Source organism: Rhinatrema bivittatum, chromosome 6 (genome assembly GCF_901001135.1).
Source record: "Rhinatrema bivittatum chromosome 6, aRhiBiv1.1, whole genome shotgun sequence".
Classification (NCBI taxonomy): domain Eukaryota; kingdom Metazoa; phylum Chordata; class Amphibia; order Gymnophiona; family Rhinatrematidae; genus Rhinatrema; species Rhinatrema bivittatum.
Window position 1 is genome coordinate 30,271,587 of NC_042620.1, and position 24,419 is coordinate 30,296,005.

A 24,419-nucleotide genomic window follows, 5' to 3' on the forward strand; every position below is an offset into this window, starting at 1 on the left:
ATAAGACCTCTCCTTCACTTGCAGAACTTTAGAACAATCCTTCAGGCATTAGTTTTCTCAAAGTTAGACTATTGCAATTCTATCCTACTAGGCCTCCCTTCCTCCTATACCAAACCGCTTCAGATGGTACAAAATGCGGCAGCACGAATATTAACTAACACCAGAAGAAGAGATCACATCTCCCCTATCCTAAAAAGCCTTCATTGGCTGCCAGTGCACTTCAGAATTCTCTACAAATCCATCTCCGTTATCTACAAAATCATTCATCAACATACTTCTATCGACCTGCAAATTCCTCTCCTCTTACACAATTCTTCAAGACCTACCAGAGACGCATATAGAGGTTCACTCCAGGTTCCTCCAACCAAAGCCACTAGACATATTACCTTGAGAGATTGGGCCCTCTCTACCGCCGGTCCCCCTTTATGGAATTCCATCCCCCTAGACCTAAGACAGGAACCCTGCCTCCCAACCTTCAGGAAGAGACTTAAGACTTGGCTCTTCAAACAAGCTTTCCCGGACTTCAGCTAATGTCCTTCAACTTCGAGTTCTATAACACAACCAGCTCATTTAACTGTTCGTTGTAAATATTTACCGTATTTTTCGCTCCATAAGACGCACTTTTTTCCCCCCAAAAGTGGGGGGAAAATGTATGTGCGTCTTATGGAGCGAATATAAAAAAACACAAACAAAAATCTAACAACCCCCCCCCCTGACTCCCCAAGACCTGCCGACTTAGTTTACCGCAACCCCCCCACCCTCCTGACCCCCCCAAGACCTGCCAAACGTCCCTGGTGGTCCAGCGGGGGTCCAGGAGCGGTCCGGGAACGATCTCCTGAGCGTGGGCCGACGGCCCTTTGCCCTCACTATGTCACTGAGATCGTCGGTCCCAGTGACATAGTAAGGGCAAAGGGCCGTCGGCGCCATTTTGATTACTGGCAGCCGACGGCCCACGCCCTGGAGATCGTTCCCGGACCGCTCCTGGACCCCCGCTGGACCACCGGGGACGTTGGCAGGTCTTGGGGAGGGTCAGGAGGGTGGGGGGTTGCGGTAAATTAAGTCGGCAGGTCTTGGGGGGGGGGGTCAGGAGGGTGGGGGGTTGCGGTAAACTAAGTCGGCAGGTCTTGGGGGAGTCAGGAGGGTGGGGGTTGTTAATTTAAAGGGTTGGGATGGGGGTTTTTTTTTTTGGGGGGGGGAGGGGTTCCCAGAGAAAAAAGTTTTCTGATCTGGGGAGTGGACCGAAATGGCCCTCCCCAGACCCGAAAACAAAATGGGGAGGAAAAAAAAAGCTATGCACTCCCCTAATTTGCTCCATAAGACGCCCAGACGCAGAGCCGGTTTAGCACAATTTTTTTTTTTTTAATTTTCCCCCTCTGAATCCTAGGTGCATCTTATGGTCAGGTGCGTCTTATGGAGCGAAAAATACGGTAAAATGCTATTAACCTTTTCTTTTTCCTTCCTCTCCCAGTTTAAGCATCCTTGTTTTTTGTAACTGCTTTCTTCCGCACTACAGTTCCAGTTTGTTTTTTCTTTCTATGCACCACTGTTTTAATGTAAACCAGCATGATGTGATTTTATCATGAATGCCGGTATATAAAAACCTTAAATAAATAAATAAAATAAATGTTTGTAGGTGATGGAGGATATTCCAAATGAGGAGAGCGATTTCCTTCAGATGGAATTGGAGACTGAGATGGATTAGACACATGTTGTGAAGGAAGGTTCACAAAGAAGGATTTCAAGATGGAGGTGATTTGGGACATTGTTTCTTCAGCAGAAGTACCTGGAGCTGCTATATGGGTATGCCCCATATGAGATATATGAGATGTCTTAACTCCCGACCAGCCCAACGAGGAGTGAGATGAAGAACCTGGAGATGATTGGGATCTGGAACTTTTCCCTCATGGTGGGAGTAGTGCTACTAGGATGCTTGTCTCTGGTGCCCTAGATCTGGGCATTGGAGGTTCTTTTACTGGAAGTCCAGGTCTATCTTGCAGAGGCTCCTTTAGAGAAGGGGAATGACGTCTATGATCCTTGAAAGAAAAATCCTGTCCCGTGTGAGCTGAGTCTGGGGAAGAGGATACTTCGATAGGAGATCCACCCTCCATTTCCTGGCCAGATAGTGTAGAAGAGGTCTATGAGATGATAGTCTGCCACTACCCTGAGGGGATAGTGTTGGTGACGGTTCTGGTCTGTGAATGAACTTGGATAGAGTTTCAAGGTTTTTTGGGGCATCATGATGTTCTGCCCTCGAAGATGCATCTTTTTTGTGGAGAGACTTGTCTGAAGCTGTACCATGCATCACTTGTTTGAATTTTTGTCTTGCATTGAGTAATGTGTTGACGGTTTCAAGTGCAAACGCAACTTAGTTTCATGCATCAGGGGGATGATGTTTTCACTTGTGTCTATTTCTCCGATGTCATGATGTACATCATTTCCGACTCACTGTTGTGCTTCGAACAGGCCGACACCTTTACCTGCATAGACTTCTCTGACACCTTAACCTGCATTGATGGTCTCGACACCTTCTCATGCATTGGTCAGTCCAATGTGTTCCTGTACGTCAAATCCTCTGATGCTGCAATCTGCCCAGACTAGCCTGCGTTGACCTCTCTGACGTCTTTTTGTGAATCTTAGCAGCTTGTGTATTCAATGCCTGTTTCTGTTTTGGTGGTGGTAGCATGGTGGGTTTTTTCCCTTTTTGGCTACTTTTGGCGTTCCTGGATCCCAATGACGATTGCCTTACTGGGTCTGGATGGTGGAATTTCAGTCCTGGAGAGGAGTGCATCGATCTTCCTTCATAGGTGCATAGGATCCTGGGGTTTGTTCCCGGAGCCTTAAGATCTTCGCGGTTCTCTGACATTGGGCTCTGGAAGACATTCTCCTACAGTCTCTGCAGGTCGCTTGGGAGCAAGGCACAGATAACAGTTGCTATCACCCAGACAGCATGGCTAAATAAGCCTGTTTATCAACAGAAAACATTATTTGCCATCCTTAATACAGGAAATCTCATCAAATACATTAACAAGCATATTTATGGTCATTAATCATAATGAAACATTGCAGTACCAAGTACATGGAACAATGCTTAATGTGTGCATCCTTTTTCTCTAAATGTCTTACAAAACATCTTGAGTTACAAATCAATACTTACTCACAAATCATAACCATAGACAGTTATAAACAAGCATGATGAAATCCCTGGGTATGGTATGAAATCCCAAATACCTTATTTACACTTTCTAACTCTATATATCTAATTGTGAGCTGGTGTAATATATTTCCTGGATATTATTTACAATCCCCTTGGTACTACAATGTTTCATTATGATTAATGACCATAAATATGCTTGTTAATGTATTTGATGAGATTTCCTGTATTAAGGATGGCAAATAATATTGATTTCTGAGATTTCTTTTGATGGAACCGGACTGCATTTACATCCACGAATCAATGGACCCTGACACTTACAGGTTAAAGCACCTTTAAGCTTTTACCCGTACGCACTATTGCACCACTTTATATTTATTACCTGCCTTATCTTCTTTCCAGCCTTATCTTCTTTCCAGCTTGTTGCAAGCTTCCAAGTTCTTTATTCCCTGTTGATTGTAACTTTGACTTATTCTTATCTATTGTTATCTATGGTTTTATTGAATTGTTACTCCAGTTATTCCCTTGTTAAATGTAAACCGATCCGATATGGTTATTTACTATGAAGGTCGGTATAAAAAACTGTTAAATAAATAAATAAATAAATAAATGTGATGTATGTGAAGCTATATTGGTTCTGTATACACCATGTACGTTAGCATTTAAAGACACATTTATGTATAGTGAATGATTTTGATCTATAGGTGCTCATTTACTTTATTTTATCTTTTGAGAGGTGATAAAGATTAGTTTTTATTCATGTATATTGAATATTAGTGCTCATCTCGTCCTTTTGGGATTTTTTCTCTGTTATTAGCATACATATTGCCTAATTTGTAGTTGTAGTAGTAGGGGTATGTCTGTGTGTGTGTAAACACAGGAAAAAAATCAGTGGAAAAGTCATTTTTCCACTGATTTCTTTATTGTTCTAACATTGAAACTCCCAGGCAAAATAAAAATTGAAAATGTAAGTACCTATGGATGAAGCAGGGTGTTCTCCAGATATGACTCACACGTTATAAAATCAGCGCGTCTCTTAAAATCTACCCCTAAATATTTTTTAAGGTGGGGTTAGGATCAGCTTTCTTAGGAGGGGAGAAAGGACTCTGGCCAGCCAGCAACATCAGATCAAAGTAGGAGAGAGGGAGGGCGATGAGAAATCCAGGTCGGGAACTTTTTTTTTTTTTTGGCATGGGTTTCAGATGAAATGTAAAATGGCCACGGAATTAAAAAAATTAAAAAAAAAACCCCATTGTTTAGTACACTATTTTACGCATGGTCTAATAGCATGTCATAGCTTACTCCATCCCAAACAGACCACTTATTTTAGCATGCACGTAAAATAAAACCTGCACTAAAATCTAACTGCATGGGTTTTATTACATTGGCCCCTATGTGCATGCCTGCAGGCTCTTAAATATAGATAAAACATCATTTGCACAGAGGTACTATATCACAACTTCCCCTCTTCCACTACCCCTAAACAATGGGGAAAACATTCACTCTCTATCCATCACCTTGTCACAAGTATCAGATGCTATGCACTGTATCACACATCCTTCTTGCTAAAGCTAAGACAGACTAGGACTGATATAGTGAAGCTGTTCTCCCAATTTGTGTCTGAGAAAATCCCTTGATAAACTGGGCCCATTGGGTAGATTTTGGAAACATTCCCTTGGTGGTTTGTCCATTTAATTGTAAAGATTAGTAATAGTTTTTATCCAAACAGGTAAAACAAGGAAATCTCTCTTCCTAGTGTCTGTCCAGAGCGGTATGAAAAAAAACTATAATTTACTGTAGCCCATTTACCTTCACCAAGAACAAATCTTTGCATAATGCCAATAATTAAGTGATCAGTAATCCATGCTTTCATTTGCCTTCCCTGCGCTACAATTTTGTCTTGTTCTACTTTTCTACCTCCCGTAGCAGCCTGTCCTATCCATCTTAGTTTTCAGTCAGTAACATTTACTTTTAGTGCAAATTTTGAAGTGTGCTGGATAAAATGTTTTCCACAAATAAGCAAAATGAAACAACTGAGGTGGAAAATTCCCAGATACCTAAAAATTGGTGCCTGACACCTGCTGCTGGCCCAGACTTAGGGACTGCTCCCTATATACACATACGAAAGGCTAGTAGGGAAAAAACAACAAAAAGAATCATCCCACACTGCCAGAAAAATATAAATCCAAAAAACAGACCAAAAAGTTGAAAAATCTAGTCAAAAGCAAGTAAACCCCCGCCCCAAACAAGCAAAAATGAATTTTAAAAAGTTACAAAGAAAAAAGAAAATTTGCCCTGCATCATGCCCAACTTTTGAGACAATAACTGACAAATAATATGCAGAACAGTAAGAAATAGGCTGTCTCACCTTAGTATTTCTGCTAGTTTTGCTGCTGTTGCCCAGCCACCATTAACCCGGGAATAGTCTTGCTTCAGAACCAACACACAGTATTGGATTAGGTCATAATGATACAAATCTTCTTTCAGTTTTGTGGATTCCTTGCTTACTGAAGGTGCACTTTTTAAAATTTCTGGAAGGAAGTAAGTAAATATTGCATTTAAATGCCAAAAGGAAAGCAAACAAAAAGGTACATTTAAATGTGCAAACAAAAGCAAATGGATACGTCTGTAGCTGTGTATTAGTTCTGCTCTGGTGGCTTCACACACCTTTCAATTCCAACAGTAAAACAGGCACGTTCTGATTTGAGATCTCTGTAACTTCTGAAGCCAGGGACAATATTCTTGCATCCACATTTCCTGTCTTCATTTGGCTCATGTTAACCTAAATATTAAAGATTAAAAATGCATATTAACTAAAGTACAATATCAAAGTGTAGGCACCTGCATCACATAATCCAATACCAATCTCCAAGAGACAAAAAACTGCATGTAAATAAATAATTTGTCTTGTTCAGTAACGAATGCCTTGAAAATGTTGCGAGCTAACACTGCACTTGTTATAAAACCAGCAGATAAAAGGAGGTGCCATTGTCATCATGCACCATAACCATTACATTAAAGAAGCAAAAACTTACAGCTAAACAGCTCTCAGCATTATAGAAAATTAGAGGGAGATCTGATACCTGCACTGATTGGCTCCACAGAAGCAATATTAGAACAAGAAGAAACTAAGAAATTTTTCACTAAATGAGAACAGCAATATCTAAAACCACATTACCCAAAGGTTTCCACATTTTATTTAGTTGCAAAAGTCCACAAGAGATTACAGGATCCTCCAGGTAGACCGATAGTATCCTCAATCAGATCAGTCTTGGAGCCATTATCAATTTTTGTAGATAACTTTTTAAAAACAGAAGTTCCATTGGCACAATTGTATGTGAAGAACACCATACATTTTCTTACTATCTTAAATGATTTGCCTTCAGTTTCAGACTCTACGTTGTTAGTCACTTTAGGAGGCCCAGCCGTTCGAGGCAGGGGGCCTCATAACTGGGCAGGCGTGCTGTAGCCAGTTCAAGGGGGGGAGGGGAGGGACTGGTGGTCAATGGGACGCTTTGGCCTATTTAAATTCTAAAGCTATCAATGCCACTTACACAGTGTTATATAATCAAAAGATAATCGAAAGGGGAACCATATGGTTTCCACTTGGCGTGTAGGTTTATTAAATAGCATTAAACAACAAAAATACCCTATAAGTTACAATAATTTACTATTTAAATTCTAGCCAGGAGCCTATTTATTTATTTTTATATACCGACATTCATTGGGGTATATCACATTGGTTTACATTATAACTCGTGAATAATATGACTAAGATGTCTTATTATTGTTACATTATAACATTATGACTTACAGCATTATAACAGGGAATCAGGGGTATATATTATTGTTACATTATAGCATTATAACTTATGGCATTATAACAGGGAGACAGAGTAAATTAGTTTCTCCTGCTGCCCCCCTCCACTCTCCCTGGGGGCCGTATTTGCTTCTATTTCCATCGGCCTGGCCTTCCTCTTTTCCTTTTTTGGCTGCCATGCGGTCCCCCGGCCCCCCCCCCCCTTCTTTCCTATCCCTACCGGCCCCCCCCCCTTTTTTGTCCCCCCGGTCCTGCTGTTTTGCGGTCCTTCCCCGACCCCCAGCCCCCCTCCCCTGCCTTGCGGGGGTCATATTCATTTTTCCCCCCTATTTCCCGGGTTTCCTCGCTTCTTTTTCCCTTCTCCTTCCCTCTCCGTCCCAGCGGCCACCTTGCCTGCCCTCCCCCCCCCCCCCTTTAGCCTTCCTGCTTCTCCTGGCCCCGTATTGGCCGTTCATCCCGGCAGCCCTCCCCCCTCCCTCCCAGCAGCCATCTTGTCATCCCTCCACCCCCCTTTTCTCACCTTTCACCTCCCATTCCCTCCTGCCCCCTTTTTGTCTCCCCCGCTCGTTTTGCTCTCCTCCCTGCTCTAGCGGCCTTCTAGTCAACCCGCCCCCACTTTTCACGCCTCCTGTTCCCTTCTGCCCCCGTTTTTCTGGATGTTTTTTTCCTCCCCGGCTCTATCCCGGCGGCCATCTTGTCAATCTACCACCCTCCCCCCAGCCCCCCCTTTTCACTCCTTTGACCCACCTTTCTCTCCTGCCCTTGTTTTTTGCCCTGTCTTCCCCAGCTCGCTCGTTTCCCCCCGCTCTATTCCGGCAGCCATCTTGTCATCCCCCACCCCCCCTGCTCAAAACTTTGGCCCCCCCCTCCTGCCCCTTTTTTTCTCCCCCCATCTCCCCTGCTTGTTCGCTTTCCCCCCTGTTCTCCCGTGACCCGCCCCTCTATCTCCCCCCCCCCGCCGGCCATCGCCCCTATTCCCCCCCCGTTGCCCCCCCCCAGGACCAGCTCTGTCCCCTAGGTCCAGTTGCCACCTGCAGGCCCCTCCTTTTTTCAAATCTAATAAAAAAAAATAAAAAAAAGTCCAAAAAATTAATCATGCCTCCAGGGGCATTCTATGCGCTTTACCTCATTCTCCAGGCACCCATGCCACTGGAGAGTTCCCCCTCACCCCCGCCCCGGGCAGCTTGCTCATCCCGCAGTCACCAGCTTCTTTCTCACCTATTCTAGCCTATTTACATGTTTACACAGCATGTCTGCCATTCGTTCTTCCATCGCTCCCAGTCCGGCTGCACCACAGCAAACACTCCTAGATCATGCTCCAGCGGGCAAAAGAGCGAGGAAGAAACCAATCAAACCAGTAGACAACTACGCAGCTACCCCGGATGATGCCACCAAAGCAAAAAAAGCCAAGTCTGGGAACCAGAGGAGCAAGACGCGCAAAACTGGGACCAGGCGACAACCACGCAGCATCAGCCACATGGGTTGCTTTGTGCCAAAGCAATCGCCCACTGGAAGGCATGACCCCTGCGAACACATCAGCGCCCCAAGACCAGGTCATTTGCCTGCCGTAAGCGCTAAATACTCTAAGCAGTTGTGATGGAGTGCAGCGCTGCCGGGGGCAGGAATGGGTAAGATACCATAAGGCAGCTAGTAATACTAGAGCCAGCCAGCAGGGGGAGCAGGTGAAGGCGGAAACTACAAATCCCAGGTTCCTAGAACCACCACCTGACCTGTAGGGAGAGCAGGTGGCAGACTCTGACACTAATGAGTCACACAGGTGAGCCTAGGGAGCTGGAGGAAGAGGGCGTGCCTAGGTAGCGGCAGTGGCCAGAAAAAGCCAGTGCCAGGAAGCAAAGGAGAGGAGGAAATGGAGGTAGGTTCCAGGGGAGAGGACTCCTCCAGCTGTCTCATGGGTACAGCCTAGTCAGGAAAGGGAAACGGATAACCTGTACCCTAAGGGAAGTTAGGGCAGGGGTGTTTGCTGGTGAACTGGAGAGCCAGGGGGGCTCAAACAGTACCTTTGATCCAGCACGTGTGTTAAGGGGTGTTTGCTGGTGAACTGGAGAGCCGAGGGGGGGCTCAAATAGTGCCTTTGCTCCAGCACATGTGTTAAGGGGTTAGAATGCTGGAGAGCGGGGGCAGGGTCATTTGTGCAGCTCCTGAGGTGACGGAGCAAATGTACTAGACTCAGCTACCTTCCTTTATAAAAATACTTTGAGGGGTTGGGGGACTGCTTCAACCCCACTCCCTACAAAGAGAACCCAGAAGCCCAGCAAAACCAGGGCCTGCGGAGAACTGAACCTAGGGAGTCCTGTGCGACTGAGGGACTCCAGGGATATCCAGGACTCGTGAGGGGCTTGAGCTGGAGGCAGCGGAGCGGCGCCCAGGTCAGCACGGGCAGTGAGCCTTCACACAGTAGAGGCAGCGAAGTGTGGCTGGGGTCACAAGTGGGTGCAACAGATATATTTTCTGCCATGAAGGCCTTTTTTGAGAACCTTACCGGGCAAGGAGGGAGCTCAGTAGCGCCACTCCCCCAGGAAGCACCCATGCGGTTTTCTCCGAGGAAACAGGGGCTATCGGGGCAAGCGACTGGGGAGGCTTTCCCACTACCTGCAGCACAAGGTGGGGCAGACTCCAAGCCCACGAGGATGGAATGGGAGACATGCGGAGATCACAGGGCAGGAGCATGCAGCGAAGTCATCCATGTTCACCACGCCGGGAAATACCCCGGTAATTAATGCAGCACAGCATATATGTACAGGAGGCTCTCTCACCGCGCACGTCTCTGAAGCATTGACAGCAAAAATCGATTGCAACGAGTGTATGGACATATTTGATTCGCTTAGGAGGGATGGGGAAGGAGCCAAGCCAAAGTGCCATGAGGCCTGCAAGCTGGCATCTAAGGACAAACCCATCATAGCAAGGACATTGGCTAATTAGTCGGCGGGTTTTAGAATTTTGTCCAGCATTATAGGGGAAAAACACCCAGAAAAATGTTGCTCCCTGTTCAAATACCAGGACGTTATCTGCGGTACGTACCACACGTATGGGGGTACTGCTTGGTTGGAGTACGACAAGCAGTTCGGGCGAAATATGGCAGTGAACCTTAGTTTAGATTGGGATCGTAAAGATATTGATTTGTGGCTTTCCAAAACCACCCCATATAGACCGGTGCAGGAAGTCATACCTGGCTTCTCGGGAAACGCTTACCAGCCTAGCACATGGATGGCAATTCACCACCAGGGTTTTCCAGGGAGGCTGCCCTTTCGCCAGGGGCAGCAATTTACGCATCCTGCAAGATTTAGGGAAGGCGCAGCCATCTGCCGGCTGTACAATGTCGGCTATTGCAAATATGCAGGAGCTTGCTAATTCAGACATTCATGCACGGTGTGTGGGGCAGGCCACCCTCAATCCAGGTGTACAGTGAGCTGTGGCAGCCAACAGACAGAGCAGCACTAGTTGTGGCAGAATGGGCAGAGCTCCAACACCTATCAACCTGCACAGGTTACAGAGCATATTAAAGGATTATCAGCGGGAGGTGGCGAGCTGGCTTTACGCCAGATTCTCGGAGGGTTTCCACATCCCTTATGAGGGTCCAGAAACCTCTACAAAGGCTGATAATCTTCAATCAGCAAGGGACAAGGTGGACATCATAGCTAAGAAAATTAAGAAAGAATGCGCTTTAGGCAGGGTGGAAGGGCCACTCGAGGAGAAACCACTGCCTAACTTCAGGATTTCACCACTGGAGGTTGTACCAAAAAAAGAGCCAGGTGAATGCAGAATGATCCATCATCTGTCCTTCTCGGAGGGAAGATCGGTTAACAATTATTTGGACCCCGAAGCCTGCTCTGTATCTTATGCATCATTTGACCAGGCCTTGGATATGTTGAGGCATTGAGGGCAGGGAGCATGGTTGGCCAAGGTGAACATCGAGTCAGCCTTCCGTTTGCTCCCAGTACATCCCAACTGTTTTCATTTGTTGGGGTTTCAATTTCAAGGTAAATACTACTTCGACAAATGCCTGCCGATTGGCTGCTCCATATCTTGCGCCTACTTTGAGAAGTTCATCATGTTTGTACAATGGGTGGTGAAGCAGGACATCGGTAGAGGAAAATCAATCAATTATCTGGACGATTTTTTGTTCACAGGGACACATATGCATGTGCCCAAGCTCTTAAGGCATTCATCAGTAAGGCTGACGAATTAGGCATTCCACTAGCTCACCAAAAACCAGAAGGGCTGGCCCAAATATTGTCCTTTCTCGGCATCGAGATCCACACACAGCAAATGTGTTGTTGCAATTTGTTGCAATGTAAACCGGAGTGATAAGTAACTCTGTTACCTGAACTTCGGTATAGAAAAAGTTATAAATAAATAAATAAATGGTGACGCGCCTCCCACACAAGAAACTAGAAGTGTTGCACGACGCCATCTTTGTCCCCACAAGGGCAAGGAAGGTCACTTTAAAACAAATGCAGTCTCTCATCGGCCATCTTAATTTTGCTTGCAAAATCATGCTCATGGGTCGCCCATTCATTAGAAGATTGTCCCTAACTACATCGGGTATCCAGAGGGGCCATCATTTCATTAGGATCACCCAGGAGCTAAGAGAGGACTTGAGAGCCTGGCAGACATTTTTGGGGGGAGTATAACGGGAGGACAGTATGGAGGGACCCCTTAGTGACTAATTGGGAATTACAGCTCTACACCGATGCGGTAGGTAGCATAGGATTTGGGGCCTACTTGTCTCGGAGATGATGTGCAGAACAGTGGCCTTCGCATTGGGAAGCCTTAGGTGATATCTCTGAGAACACCCTTCTCGGGTTATTCCCAATTGTGGCGGACATACATATGTGGATGCCCCATTTTCAGAATATGAGAGTTGTGTTCTGGTCTGACAATATGGCGGTTGTGCAGGCCATAAATTCCCTCACTGCTCACTCTCCCAGGGTCCTGAGGCTATTGCGGGACTTGGGATTGCTCTGCCTGCGCATTAACCTGGTCTTTATGGCTAAGCATGTACCTGGGGCGGATAACAGCGTTGCTGATGCACTTTCGCTTTTTCAGTGGTCTCATTTCAGATTCCTGGCCCCGGAGGCAGAGGTGCAACCATCCCGTATCCCACCTTGGATTTGGGGTGCCCGGGATTGCCTCCATGCTGAGACTGGCACTGGCGGGGATGGAGTTTATTCCAAAACTTTAGTCAAACACAGGGCTTCACTTATCCGAGGCAAATTACGGAGAGAACAGTGACTGAGTTCTTAATCCACCTTAGGGACTCTGGTGTCTCCAGAGCGCAGGCAGGGCAGCACTTGGATTTGTGACTAAATTGTGGGGCATCGGCAGCTCCTTTCTGATTAAAAAGTTATTGGAGGGCTGGCGGACGCAAGAACCAGCTAGGGCTGACAGTAGAAGGCCTATTACACCTACGGTGCTGCAAGCCCTAGTTGAGGAACTCCCTAGGTTGGCCTGGGATGCTTTTGAGGTCAAGCTGTGGACTCTTGCCTTTTCGTTAATGTTTTTCGGGATCTTTAAGAGCAGCGAGCTGATCGCCCGGGCAAAAGTGACCACCAAGGCCTCCGAGGGAGGCCTCATGATAGAGAATATACAGGCTTGTCGGGATGCAGTCCAGATTTTCATCAGAAGATCAAAAAATGACCAACAGGCAACAGGTAGATGGATTACATTGTATCCTGCTCGTATAGAGGCCATATGCCCAGTTAGGGTCATGCGGGAATATTTAATGGTGCGCCCACCGGAGAAGGGCCCCTTGTTAAAATATCAAGATGGATCGGCTTTGTCACGTTACCAGTTTATTAGTATCTTGCGCAGAGGGTTAGCAATGATAGGGGAGGACCCGTGCAAATATCACACCCATTCAATTAATCATTTATATATGTTAGACTTATGCGTTCTATGTAACAGCTTTGCCTCTTTCTGGCCAGCTACATGTTCTTTGTGAACCGGTACAATGTGTATACGGCTATCGGTATATGAAAATGTTAAAATAAATAAAATTCCTTCAGAATTGGCGCAGCATCATTTGCAATCAGCAGTGGGTTAAGTGAGGCACAGATCAAAAGCTGTAGGGCGCTGGCAATCGAGTAAATACAAGTCATACATCCGGCCCGTAAAGCAGTCCTCCTAGGATATACATACTCTGGCGGATCATTTGCTTACCCTGCTGACCCTAACCTTGTTCTTATCTGTCATAGACGCTTGACCTGCGGTCGCGAAAGTGCTATGGATCTTGTCCACACAATGGGCACACATTAGAGCCAGAACAAAGAGCTCCAGTGAACAGATGGGCATACTACGGAACTAAGCCAGCATAATTTGGCTAGGCAACCGAGGGATGAGGTGGGACCAATTAATGCCATCCATCCTCCAATACACTACGGAGCTTCCACGGCCAGACATTATCATCTTTCATTTAGGAGAACGATTTGGTCTCGGTCAAAAACATTGACTTCATAATTGCCATCAAAAAGGATTTGGCAATTGTCAAGGCTCTCTGGCCATCTGTGGTGTTGGTTTGGTCCCACATTATCCCTCGCTTGGTATGGAGAGGAGCGAAATCCTACAAAGGCATTGAGAAAAGCAGGCGTAAATTAAATACAGAAGTGGGAGCTAGGGTGCGGGCCATAAGGGGTCATGTCATCACACATGATGATATTTCACCTAGCTGTGCGGGCACATACAGGCCAGATGGGGTTCATCTATCAGATGTGGGTATGGATATCTTTATACTCTCCCTGCAAATGGCCACAGAAGCGCTAGTGGTTTAGATGGGGGGTAGGGACCAAGTAAGGTATTACTGGTCCCTACTATGGCAGGGCCCTCACCGGTGCAAGAGGAATGTTTTGGTGTCGGGGGAGGAGCTGGGTACCGATGAATATGCATAGGGGGAAACTTGAAGGTGGCTATATGCAAAGCATGGTGCAGACCGAGATGATGGCCAGTCTGGGAGTGGCCAAATGGAGGCCTGGCATAAATAAATAAATAAGTGTGGCCTGCAAGGATGGCCAGGAGAGGGATGAGGCGGCAGCACACTGCACGGAGCGGCCACAGTGGCGTACCACTTTCATGGAGCATAAGGCTGGAGGGCTGCCACCTCAAGCAAGCGGAGGGGTGGGTAATAGCGTGCAGTCTTGCCGATGGGGGATTAGGCCAACTTTATTTGGTGAATGTTAAGCTTGCTCAAAGTATTGCTGGTTGTTATTTATTATTATTTATTTCTTTTGTATACCGACATTCGATCGAGATATCACATCGGTTTCCAGGTAACAGGTTGAATAGGGCGAGATCTGCCCTATTTTACATTTAACAAGATAACAATTGATTAAACTATTGAAGTAAAAAACATTGTAACATATGAATACAAATGAATGGGAGTATAATTTGTAGCATCTAACCTATATACAATATATACAGTTTGAATTGGTTACGATTACGATTAGTTCTGGTGGGAATAGGGGGGGAAAAAGGAGGGGGTGGTTGTGAGGGGGGTGATATGCGGTAGTGCATGTAAGGGTCAAGTGGGCAGGTTTTCAAGAACATGCAGTTGAAGGGGTTGGGAATCCGGAGGGAAGGCTTTCAAGAACAGCCATGTTTTTAGCTGTTTTTTGAAGACTTGTGGTGAGGGTTCGTGTCTGAGATGAGTGGGGAGGGAGTTCCATAGGGTAGGGCCAGCTATTGTAATGGCTCGTTTGCGAGTTGCATTGAGGTGAGCATTTTTGAGTACTTGTTGATGTTTAAGTTAATGTTGATTGGCTGTGGCTGTTTCTTCCACTCAATAAAAAAGAGCATTAATTCCCTTGTATTGCATCTTTGTGGTCAGGGGCGGGGAGGGGGGTGGGATGGCCAGAAGCTACAGCTTGCACAAGTTAAGACATTTGCTCCCTCTATACTAGTTTACTCCCAGGAACAGGCTCTTCATATAGAAGAAAACACTTTAAATAAGTATCCTCAACTTCACTGTATACCTACTCAATTCATCACTCATCTAGCTGCAACTGCAGTACAAGAAAATTACTTTTTATTTATGAGTACATTTTATTTACAAAAACAAGATGTTGCGATGGGAGCCACAATGGCACCCAGCATAGAAAAACTTTATGCCTCTCATTTTGAAGAAACGTTTATACACAGCAATTGTTTCTCAACATATTTCACTTTGGCTCAGATACAGAAACAATGTATTTTTGTTACGGACATCTACGATACAAAATTTGGAGCCATTTCTTTCTTGGCTCAATACTTTAGATCCGTTTCTGCAGTTCACTTCAAATTACAGTTGTGATCACATTGGATGCTTGGGTACAAAAGATCAATAACTTGTTACAAACCATAGTTTATAGGAAACCCATGGAAAGAAATACTCTGTATGTCTAGTTTTTATCCTTTTCATTTATGCTTCAAATTTACCTGTTGGTCAATGTCTCAGGTTTCGCAGAATATGTTCCCACCAGAGAGGATTTTGTTTTCCAAGCTTGTGATCTAAGTATGAGATTATTAGCAAGAGGATATATATTTCAAAGTATTAAAAAGCCCTACAAGAGGGACTTTCACACTGAACATACATGGTTACTATTGGACACGGTGAAACCTAACAATGCTAAATTAGTATGTGTCCTATGATATTCCCATTTAGCCTCTGCTATAACATCTTTTATTTCTAAACATTGGAATATTCTTCAGTTACACCAGGTGTTTCATGCACTATAGCTTCTGCACGAGGGAAAAACATCCATGATTGGGTGGTCAAAACAAATGACCCAGTGGTATTAGACATCAAGGATAATCCACCAGATATGGGACACTTTTCATATGTACACTGCAGATTTTGTGCCCAAACCATAGAAGGTCAAAGCTGGCTCCCCCCGGGGTACAGATAAGGCAATACACCTTTCTTACAGAATAGACTGTTCAACTACTTTTGTAATTTATTTCCTGATGTGTCCTTGCAGTAAACTTTACATCAGCTAAACTAAAAGAAAAATTAAGACTCATCTAACTGAGCACAAAAGTTGCATTAAAACCAAAAGGATCCAAGCACCAATTGTGTCACACTGTCTGGAACTTGATCATTCTTTTGCAGATCTCAGGTGGAACACTTTTCCCCTAATCCATGAAGATTTTCACTTTATAGTTTCACCCTCAGCATTAAATTTGGACTTCGGAGTGGTACTCCATTACTTGAAGAAAAAAAACAAATATATATATATATATATATATTAAAATATTTGTAAATGTTAGTTATATAAATGACATGCTTTTCCTCAAGGCACCAAAGAGATTCAAAACACTGAACCTGCATAAGCACTGTAGTAATGCCTCACACACTCTCTCTCTCTGCACCACTCAATAAGTATTCACTAATATGAGTTTACTGGAAATTTATTTTGCAGATTTAATATTGCACAATAAATGGTCAAGCGCACCAACAAATTGCTGGATTGTACTTATCCAGTTCCATCTTCAACCCCCTGATGCAGATTATGAAACCAGCCAGTGTTGGGATACTTTGATTGAAAAGATGGATTCTGAAGGACTATTTTTAAGATAAATCAAAAGTTTATTTTTAATTTGCAATAAGAAAAAAAAACTAAAAAAGAAAAAAAAAACCCCTAAAAAACAAGCTTTCCCGGACTCCAGCTAATGTCCTTCAACTTCTATAACACAGCCAGCTCATTTAACTGTTCGTTGTAAATATTTAAAATGCTATTAACCTTTTCTTTTTCCTTCCTCTCCCAGTTTAAGCATCCCTGTTTTTTGTAACTGCTTTCTTCCGCACTACGGTTAGTTTGTTTTTTCTTTCTATGCACCACTGTTTTAATGTAAACCAGCATGATGTGATTTTATCATGAATGCCGGTATATAAAAACCTTAAATAAATAAAAATAAAATAAAAATATACATGATGCTATAGCCCATAATTAAATATAAGGCAAAGAAGGCATCTGGAGTGCCTTATTATGAGTGGCTCAAAATAACTAATTATACTTTGATTTCTAATGGGGGTTCTTCGGTAAAAATAAAGGGTACCATTTGGTGGTGGTTGGCACACTACATTACAGGATAGGACAGAAACACATGGATTTGCAGTTCATTTTAAATATGACTTGACAAATATTGTGCTGTCAATTAACGTAACAGGCAAGCTTGGAAAATATTGTAAGAAGAAATGAAGGGGTGAAGTTAAAAAATACAAGTAGCTTGAAAACACTGCTTATTATAGAAGCTTAAAGTACATTATCAACTCAAAACTAGGACACAAGATTGTCTCAATGCTGGTTCTTGATTTTTAGGGGGTCTATATACCAAGCATTTTTCCCATAGACATAATGGGGAAAACCCTTTGGTACATCAAGATCCAAAGAGGTCCTGCAGTTAAACCAAGTCCTCTGAACTGATTGTAATCTATTTGGTTTGCTGGCTGAGTACCTGACAACTAGTCCTAGACAATCTCTATTAAAAAAAACCAAACAGATGATCTAGGACTAACTGCCAGGTTCCCAGCCCTATTCTTGCAATATACAATGTCCTATTCATATGACTTTCACCCGAAAATGGAATAACTTTCTGCATACATTTCCTAGGTTATTGAAAACACAAATGCCAGCAAATCATTAAAATATGCTGCAGGGATCAGGTTTTCTGCAACTGTATTAGACCAGCAGCCATAAAGGGGCACCGTCTTGCAGAAACAAGATTGTCTGATTAAAAGGAGTATCTGATTAAATGGTAACAACTTTACAATAAACCAGTACATTGCACTATTAGGGAAGCCTAGGTTTGACTTGTTACCTCTTAGTACAATAAAGCAACCTTTTAAACGCTTGCAAGAAGAGGTCTCACAGACTCCCAGCATTAATAGCTTCTTCAGATATTATTTATTGTATTAAAAGTATTAATAACAACGGGGGTGTCGATACTTTTCCAGGGTGCTCGCACCTGTTCTTCCCCCGTAGATGAAGCCGCCGGTTGCTATGATACCGGACCTCACGCGGATCCGAGGGCAAAACTCCGAGCCTCCTCCCGGCCCTAGCAAGAGCCCGGACACAGCGCTCCCACGGCACCCCGTCGCAGGGGAGCGTGATCTACCGTAGCACAGACTGACGTTCAAAAAATAAAAATAGAACGCTTAAGGCCGAAGGAGTGAGGCGGAACGGTAAAAAAAAAAAGAATCGGCCGGCGGGAAAAACGGAAGAAACAAACGACCGCCCGTACTACGTCACGAGCCTCTACACTGCCAACCGCCTCTCGCCAGATGTCACAATGGCTGCCTACTGTTCGGCTTCTCAGTGCCCGGCGTGACGAAAGACAAAGGGAAACTTATTTGCATACTGAGCGTCTCTACGCTGCAACTACTGGCGAGTCGCCCAAGGCTTCGCTCCCCCTCCAATGAGGTTGTTTGGAATTCTATCGCCCGGAAGTCAAAGCGCCAATTGGAAGATACTGTGTCCGAGAGGGGGCGTAGTTTACGAACTGCGTGCTTGGCAAGGAGTCTCCGCGGAAAGTTTTTTTTTTTTGCTCTGCCGACAGATGGTCGCTGTCCGCTGCAGTTGGGGTGGGGGTGAAATAGAATGAATGGAGCAGCTTTTCCCAACTTTGACTCTAAAGAGCGGGCACTGAAACTGGGGGAGAGCTTCGAGAAACATCCTCGGTGCGGGTTCCACACTATCCGATGTAAGACTCTGTCCCGGCTTCTCTTCAACGGTGGTTCCTGTGGTACTTGGGAAGAGATAAGTTTGGGAAATGGGAAAGCGCCTCTTGCGGCCGGAAAGGGCATGACGTCTCCTCTTCGAGAGGCGCTGCGTCCTCCAGACGTTTTTGTGTGTGCAGTGTTTTGGGGATTCCTGATGTTCATTTTTATTGTTTTCTATTTGTAGCTTGGAATGACATCACAAATAACTCAGTCTTATTCTAAAATAACTAAAGAAACCTTTAAAGTTACAGGACAGGAGTGGAAAACTAATTTTGGCAGTGACAGCACAGCCAAAGCTGTGGAAAATGTATATAATTACCAGCTGATTTCATGTCGTCGGGATCAGTTGATCCAGACCTTGTTTTATCCCAGTTGTATATTAAGTTTAATAAACGATGCTAAATTAATATAGAGTGGGGGTAAACCCAAGATTGGCCTTACCTGTCTCTGATAACCTGGAGCCATCTGTTAACTCTAATATATATATATTATACCTAGATATCTATAATCTATTTTTCCAAAACATAAAATGGTAGAATTAAACTTCAGAATTCTGATCTAGGCTTAAAAATTGTTTATATTATTTTCTCTATAATTATTTATTTAGATTTTTAAAAGCATGAGAATGCTCCCTTCCCACCCCTTCAATTTGGCTGCCTAGAACTGATTTGACTTCAGATAAGATGTACTGGCTGGAACTACTGACAATAAACCAGCAGATAAAACCAGTATCATAGAATTTTTACATAATTATTTTTCAATTAAAATCCTTTAGTTGGAAAGTCAAAAACACTTGCATACCTTTTTCTTTTTAAAAATTGTTGTTCCTATATTTTATGCTTTTTCTGTAAAATGGTTACTCTTAAAGAGCAATGTTTTTGTTGGTACTGTTGCCTTATATAAACTTTTAGTTTGGTGATTATATACACCATTTATAAAGGGGGCTTATGGTATTTGTGGGGCTTTTTCATGCCAGTCAATTTGTTTAGTATTTTTATGGTACTGAAAACTTTGATGTACTTTAATTTTGGATTTGGTAACCTGTGGTGTAGCTAGGGTCTCTGGCGCCCAGGGGTCAATGTATTTGTGCACCTCCATCCTTCTTGTGTTAGTGCTTAAGATTACAGAAAGTCACATTAATATAAACCCCCAAAAAAGAAATTAACTGAGAGAGTGTTGTGAACAGCCTATGAGGCGAAAGCTTCTTGGTGCCAGCATTAGTAATTTGTGAAGATCCTCATCCTGGCAGCTAGAAAACTTGGTGAGGGCTGGGTCCAGGGTAGTCCACCCCATTCCGATGCCTATGCCCTCCTCTCCCCCCCCCCCCCCCCAGGCTAAGCCCAGCAACACTGCACTCCCCAACCCAATACCAGAAGCCAAGGCCAAAACAAGTAAGGCACAGAAGAAAAGTTTAATGATCCAAAGACAACGACAAACCCTTTCCGTTGGGAAAAAAAATCAGCAGAACCCGGGGTCACAATTTGAAACTTCAGGGAGGAAGACTCCGAACCAATGTCAGGAATTATTTCTTAACGGCAAGGGTGGTGGATACCTGGAACGCCCTTCCAGAGGAAGTGGTGAAGACCAAAACTGTGAAGGATTCCAAAGGGGCGTGGGATAAACACTGTGGATCCATAAAGTCTAGAGAGGATGTGAATGAATAGAAGAGGCATGGGGGTGGCTTGCGGGAATGACAGCTACTACCTGGAGATTAATACCCTTATTCAATAAACAGACACACGGTTAATGCGACTCAAACATTGCTGTATGCTTCAATGGCAAGAGGAAATGTGGAAAACAGGATTTGCATTCACAAATAAGCAAGGGTTTAGCTTGCTTGTTACAGCGGTTACTACCCCGAATCAATTAAGCCTGATACTTCACTTGGAATACATATCCAGTGCAGCTCATTGCTTTAACGTCAGGGGAATGAAGAAAAGAGGATTTATATTCAGGCAACAACCAACAAGGACTGAATTGCACAGGCTGGGTAAACAAATAAAAGTGGGAGTAGCTTGCTTATTGCAGCGGTTACTACCCCTAACCAATTAAGCCAGATCACTTAAATGCAGCTCCAGCACTGCTCTCAACATCAGTGGTGGGTGTGGAAGGTAACTAGAACCAAAAAGTTATAATAAGAGCCAAGAGTAACAGATAAGTATGAGAGAGAAAAAATAAGTGTGAAAGCTTCCTGGGCAGTCTGGATGGGCCGTCTGATCTTCTTCTGCCATCATTTCTGTGTTTCTATGTAAGTCTCCCCTCACTTGTTGACTCAAGCACATGAGTAGTAACCCCACTGGCAGGAGCCTTTTTCAGTGGTGTATCCAGAACTGAATTTTAGGGAGGGGCCCCAAGGTTAACATGGGTGGGCAGTAGGCATACGGTTGTATTCTTATCCATTAATAATGCCTTAGAATGAACCTGCCAATGGATTTCTAAGTAGCATGCAACAATCATTATGTATCATGAGTGGTGCTTTAAAATATTTTAATTAAAATTATTTCACGCACTTACTAATTTTAAAAAATCTTATTAATCTGTATTTTATAGTTTATAAATACACTATCATTTAAAAAGTAAACAAAGAATGCTTAACAGAAACATCAGATCCAATCACGTAATAAAAGAATGCATTGATATTTGTTTTATGAAGCCTCTTTCCAAAATAGTTGAGAATATCATGACTAGAATTAAACAGCAATAATCATAAGAATCACAAGAACTTAAGATTTGCAATGGGTCTAGAACAGAACTAGGACATGCAAAAAAATATATATTGAAATTCTGGTATCTTCTCATTAACAGCAAAACGAACTCCCTCCAATGCCAAGCACTTTATGAACTAACACAAACGCCCTACAAAAAACCACCTAGAACCTTGCCATACCATGTCATAACAGCAGTAACTCAGGACTCAAACAGCAGCAACCTTGACTCGGAGACAGCTGGGCAGTTGGCAGTAGGGCATGGGCCTAGGGGGGGGGAGGAGCTAATAAAGTCCCAGGCCAGGGGCCCATCCAAATTAGGGAGCAGAGCAATAGAAAAACACCTGGTTCTGACCCATCACAGCTTCCCAACTGCAAGAGGAAGAAGGAAGAAAGATCCAACAGAAGAAAATAGGATAATACATTTAACTTGCCAACGCTTATGTAAGACATTGATAAGACAGGCTAAGAGAGAATTTGTAAAGAAGTTAGCCGTAGAGGCAAAACCTCACAGTAAAAACTTTTTTAAATATTTCGGAAGAAGAAAGCCTGTGAGGGAGTCAGTTGGACCGTTAAATGATCGAGGGGTTAAAGGGGCAGTTAGAGAAGATAAGGCCATCGCGGAAAGATTAAATGATTTCTTTGCTTCGGTGTTTACTGAAGAGGATGTTGGGGAGGTACCCGTACCGGAGAAGGTTTTCATGGGTAATGATTCAGATATATTGAACCAAATCATGGTGAACCTAGAAGATGTGGTAGGCCTGATTGACAAATTGAAGAGTAGTAAATCATGTGGATAAAGGTGAACTGGTAGATGTAGTGTACTTGGATTTTCAGAAGGCGTTTGACAAAGTTCCTCATGAGAGGCTTCTAGGAAAAGTAAAAAGTCATGGGATAGGTGGTGATGTCCTTTCATGGATTACAAACTGGCTAAAAGACAGGAAACAGAGAGTAGGATTAAATGGACAATTTTCTCAGTGGGATTGGGCAGTGGAGTGCCTCAGGGATCTGTATTGAACCCTTACTTTTCAATATATTTATAAATGATCTGGAAAGAAATACGACGAGTGAGGTAATCAAATTTGCAGATGATACAAAATTGTTCAGAGTAGTTAAATCACAAGCAGATTGTGATAAATTGCAGGAGGACCTTGTGAGTCTGGAGGATTGGGCTTCGAAATGGCAGATGAAATTTAATGTGGATAAGTGCAAGGTGATGCATATAGGGAAAAATAACCCATGCTATAGTTACACAATGTTAGATTCCATATTAGGTGCTACCACCCAAGAAAGAGATCTAGTCATCATAGTGGATAATACATTGAATCATCGGTTCAGTGTGCTGCGGCAGTCAAAAAAGCAAGCAGAATGTTGGGAATTATTAGGAAGGAAATGGTTAATAAAATGGAAAATGTCATAATGCCTCTGTATCGCTCCATGGTGAGACCGCACCTTGAATACTGTGTACAATTCTGGTTGCCGCATCTCATCTCAGAAAATTGCGATGGAGAAGATATAAAGAAGGGCTACCAAAATGATAAGGGGAATGGAACAGCTCCCCTATGAGGAAAGACTAAAGAGGTTAGGACTTTTCAGCTTGGAGAAGAGACGGCTGAGGGGGATATGATAGAGATGTTTAAAATCATGAGAGGTCTAGAACGGGTAGATGTGAATCGGTTATTTACTCTTTCGGATAGTAGAAAGACTAGGGGGCACATTTAAAACTAATCTGAGAAAGTTCTTTTTTACTCAATGCACAATTAAACTCTGGAATTTGTTGCCAGAGGCTGTGGTTAGTGCAGTTAGTATAGCTGGGTTTAAAAAAGGATTGGATAAGTTCTTGGAGGAGAAGTCTATCACCTGCTATTAATTAAGTTGACTTGGAAAATAGCCACTGCTACTACTAGCAACGGTAGCATGGAACAGACTTAGTTTTTGGGTACTTGCCAGGTTATTATGGCCTGGATTGGCCACTGTTGGAAACAGGATGCTGGGCTTGATGGACCCTTGGTCTGACCCAGCATGGCATGTTCTTATGTTCTTAAGACAGTGCTTGCTGAAAATTAGCAGCAGAGTCAGGCCAGGCACAACCGGAGAAGCAGCACTCTGACTCAGGGCAGGCCTCTCTGTGACATGCTTGCAAGTGCAATGTGCTTTGGCAAAAAAAATGAGCTGAAAGACTCGAGCTGCTGTGCCCTCTCTTAAGCTGGCACTTGGGCGCATTGTACCCCCTGCCCCCCCCCCCCTCGTTAGGCCACTGTTGGTAACTTATGTACACTATTGATGTAGCAAAGTAGAAGCTGGCAAGTTTATAAGAATACATTTTTTCCCTCCTTTTGATTCTTCCCAGGCAGGCTGCCCTGATGATCTTTCAAGGTGTATACTCACTATTACATAGTAACATAATAATAATGTCAGAAGAGAGCCAAGTGGGCTATTCCGCACTATTGTTCAAGTTTAAGTTTATTTTGCACTCCTGTTTCATGTGAACCAGCATGATGGGACTATTGTCTTGAATGTTGGTATATAAAAAAACTTAAATAAATAAATAAATAAATATTCAGTACTCCCAGCAAGCTTCTTAAGGTTGAATGTGCCACGCTGTGGGGGTTACCCATATGTTTCTCTGAAGGGTATTAATTGCCAAGCTTATCCCCAAGCTTTTTGATAAGGGTAATAATATTTACAGTCATAACCAAGCAACTTCAAACCCATAAAAAAATTACTGTTAGCAATATCTTTACTGAGTGAGGAGTCTTTCTGAAAATTCAGACATGCTGCTTGACGTGCTTTGCTTTTGGACTTAGTAGTCGAAGAGGTCCTGTGCTTTTCCCCTTTATGTCTGCATATCAGTACCCCAGACCATAAAAGACAGGGCCCATGTTAGTTTGTCATCTGAATCCAATTCCCCTTCTCCCCCCTGCCGTTGAAGTGGAGAGTAATGTTGCAGTTGCGTCAAAAGCATCAAGGCTTATTGGTTACCTTTGCTGGTTGGTGGGTAGGAGCTGCCATTTTGGTGGTAGCTGTCTTCCC

At 43.7% G+C, this 24,419-nt stretch overlaps 2 protein-coding genes across 3 annotated transcripts in view; one reads left to right on the forward strand and one right to left on the reverse strand.

Moving 5' to 3' along the window:
- The window catches only part of IQCB1 (IQ motif containing B1), a 113,708-nt gene extending 95,431 nt beyond the window's left edge, over nt 1–18,277 (reverse strand). Inside the window, exons 1-4 of one of the 2 annotated variants that reach the window (XM_029605207.1) lie at nt 17,928–18,277; nt 15,399–15,470; nt 5,819–5,933; nt 5,520–5,682 (exon numbers count right to left, since the gene is read on the reverse strand). In XM_029605207.1, the coding sequence (XP_029461067.1) occupies nt 5,520–5,682; nt 5,819–5,927 (272 nt within the window). In that variant the 5' untranslated portion in view covers nt 5,928–5,933; nt 15,399–15,470; nt 17,928–18,277. The remainder of the gene's footprint in view (nt 1–5,519; nt 5,683–5,818; nt 5,934–15,398; nt 15,471–17,927) is intronic. The other variant, XM_029605206.1, reaches the window with a different exon arrangement.
- Nucleotides 18,278–18,441: 164 nt separating this feature from the next.
- The window catches only part of EAF2 (ELL associated factor 2), a 74,847-nt gene continuing 68,869 nt past the window's right edge, over nt 18,442–24,419 (forward strand). Inside the window, exon 1 of the mRNA XM_029605208.1 lies at nt 18,442–18,662. Within this exon, the coding sequence (XP_029461068.1) occupies nt 18,560–18,662 (103 nt within the window). The 5' untranslated portion in view covers nt 18,442–18,559. The remainder of the gene's footprint in view (nt 18,663–24,419) is intronic.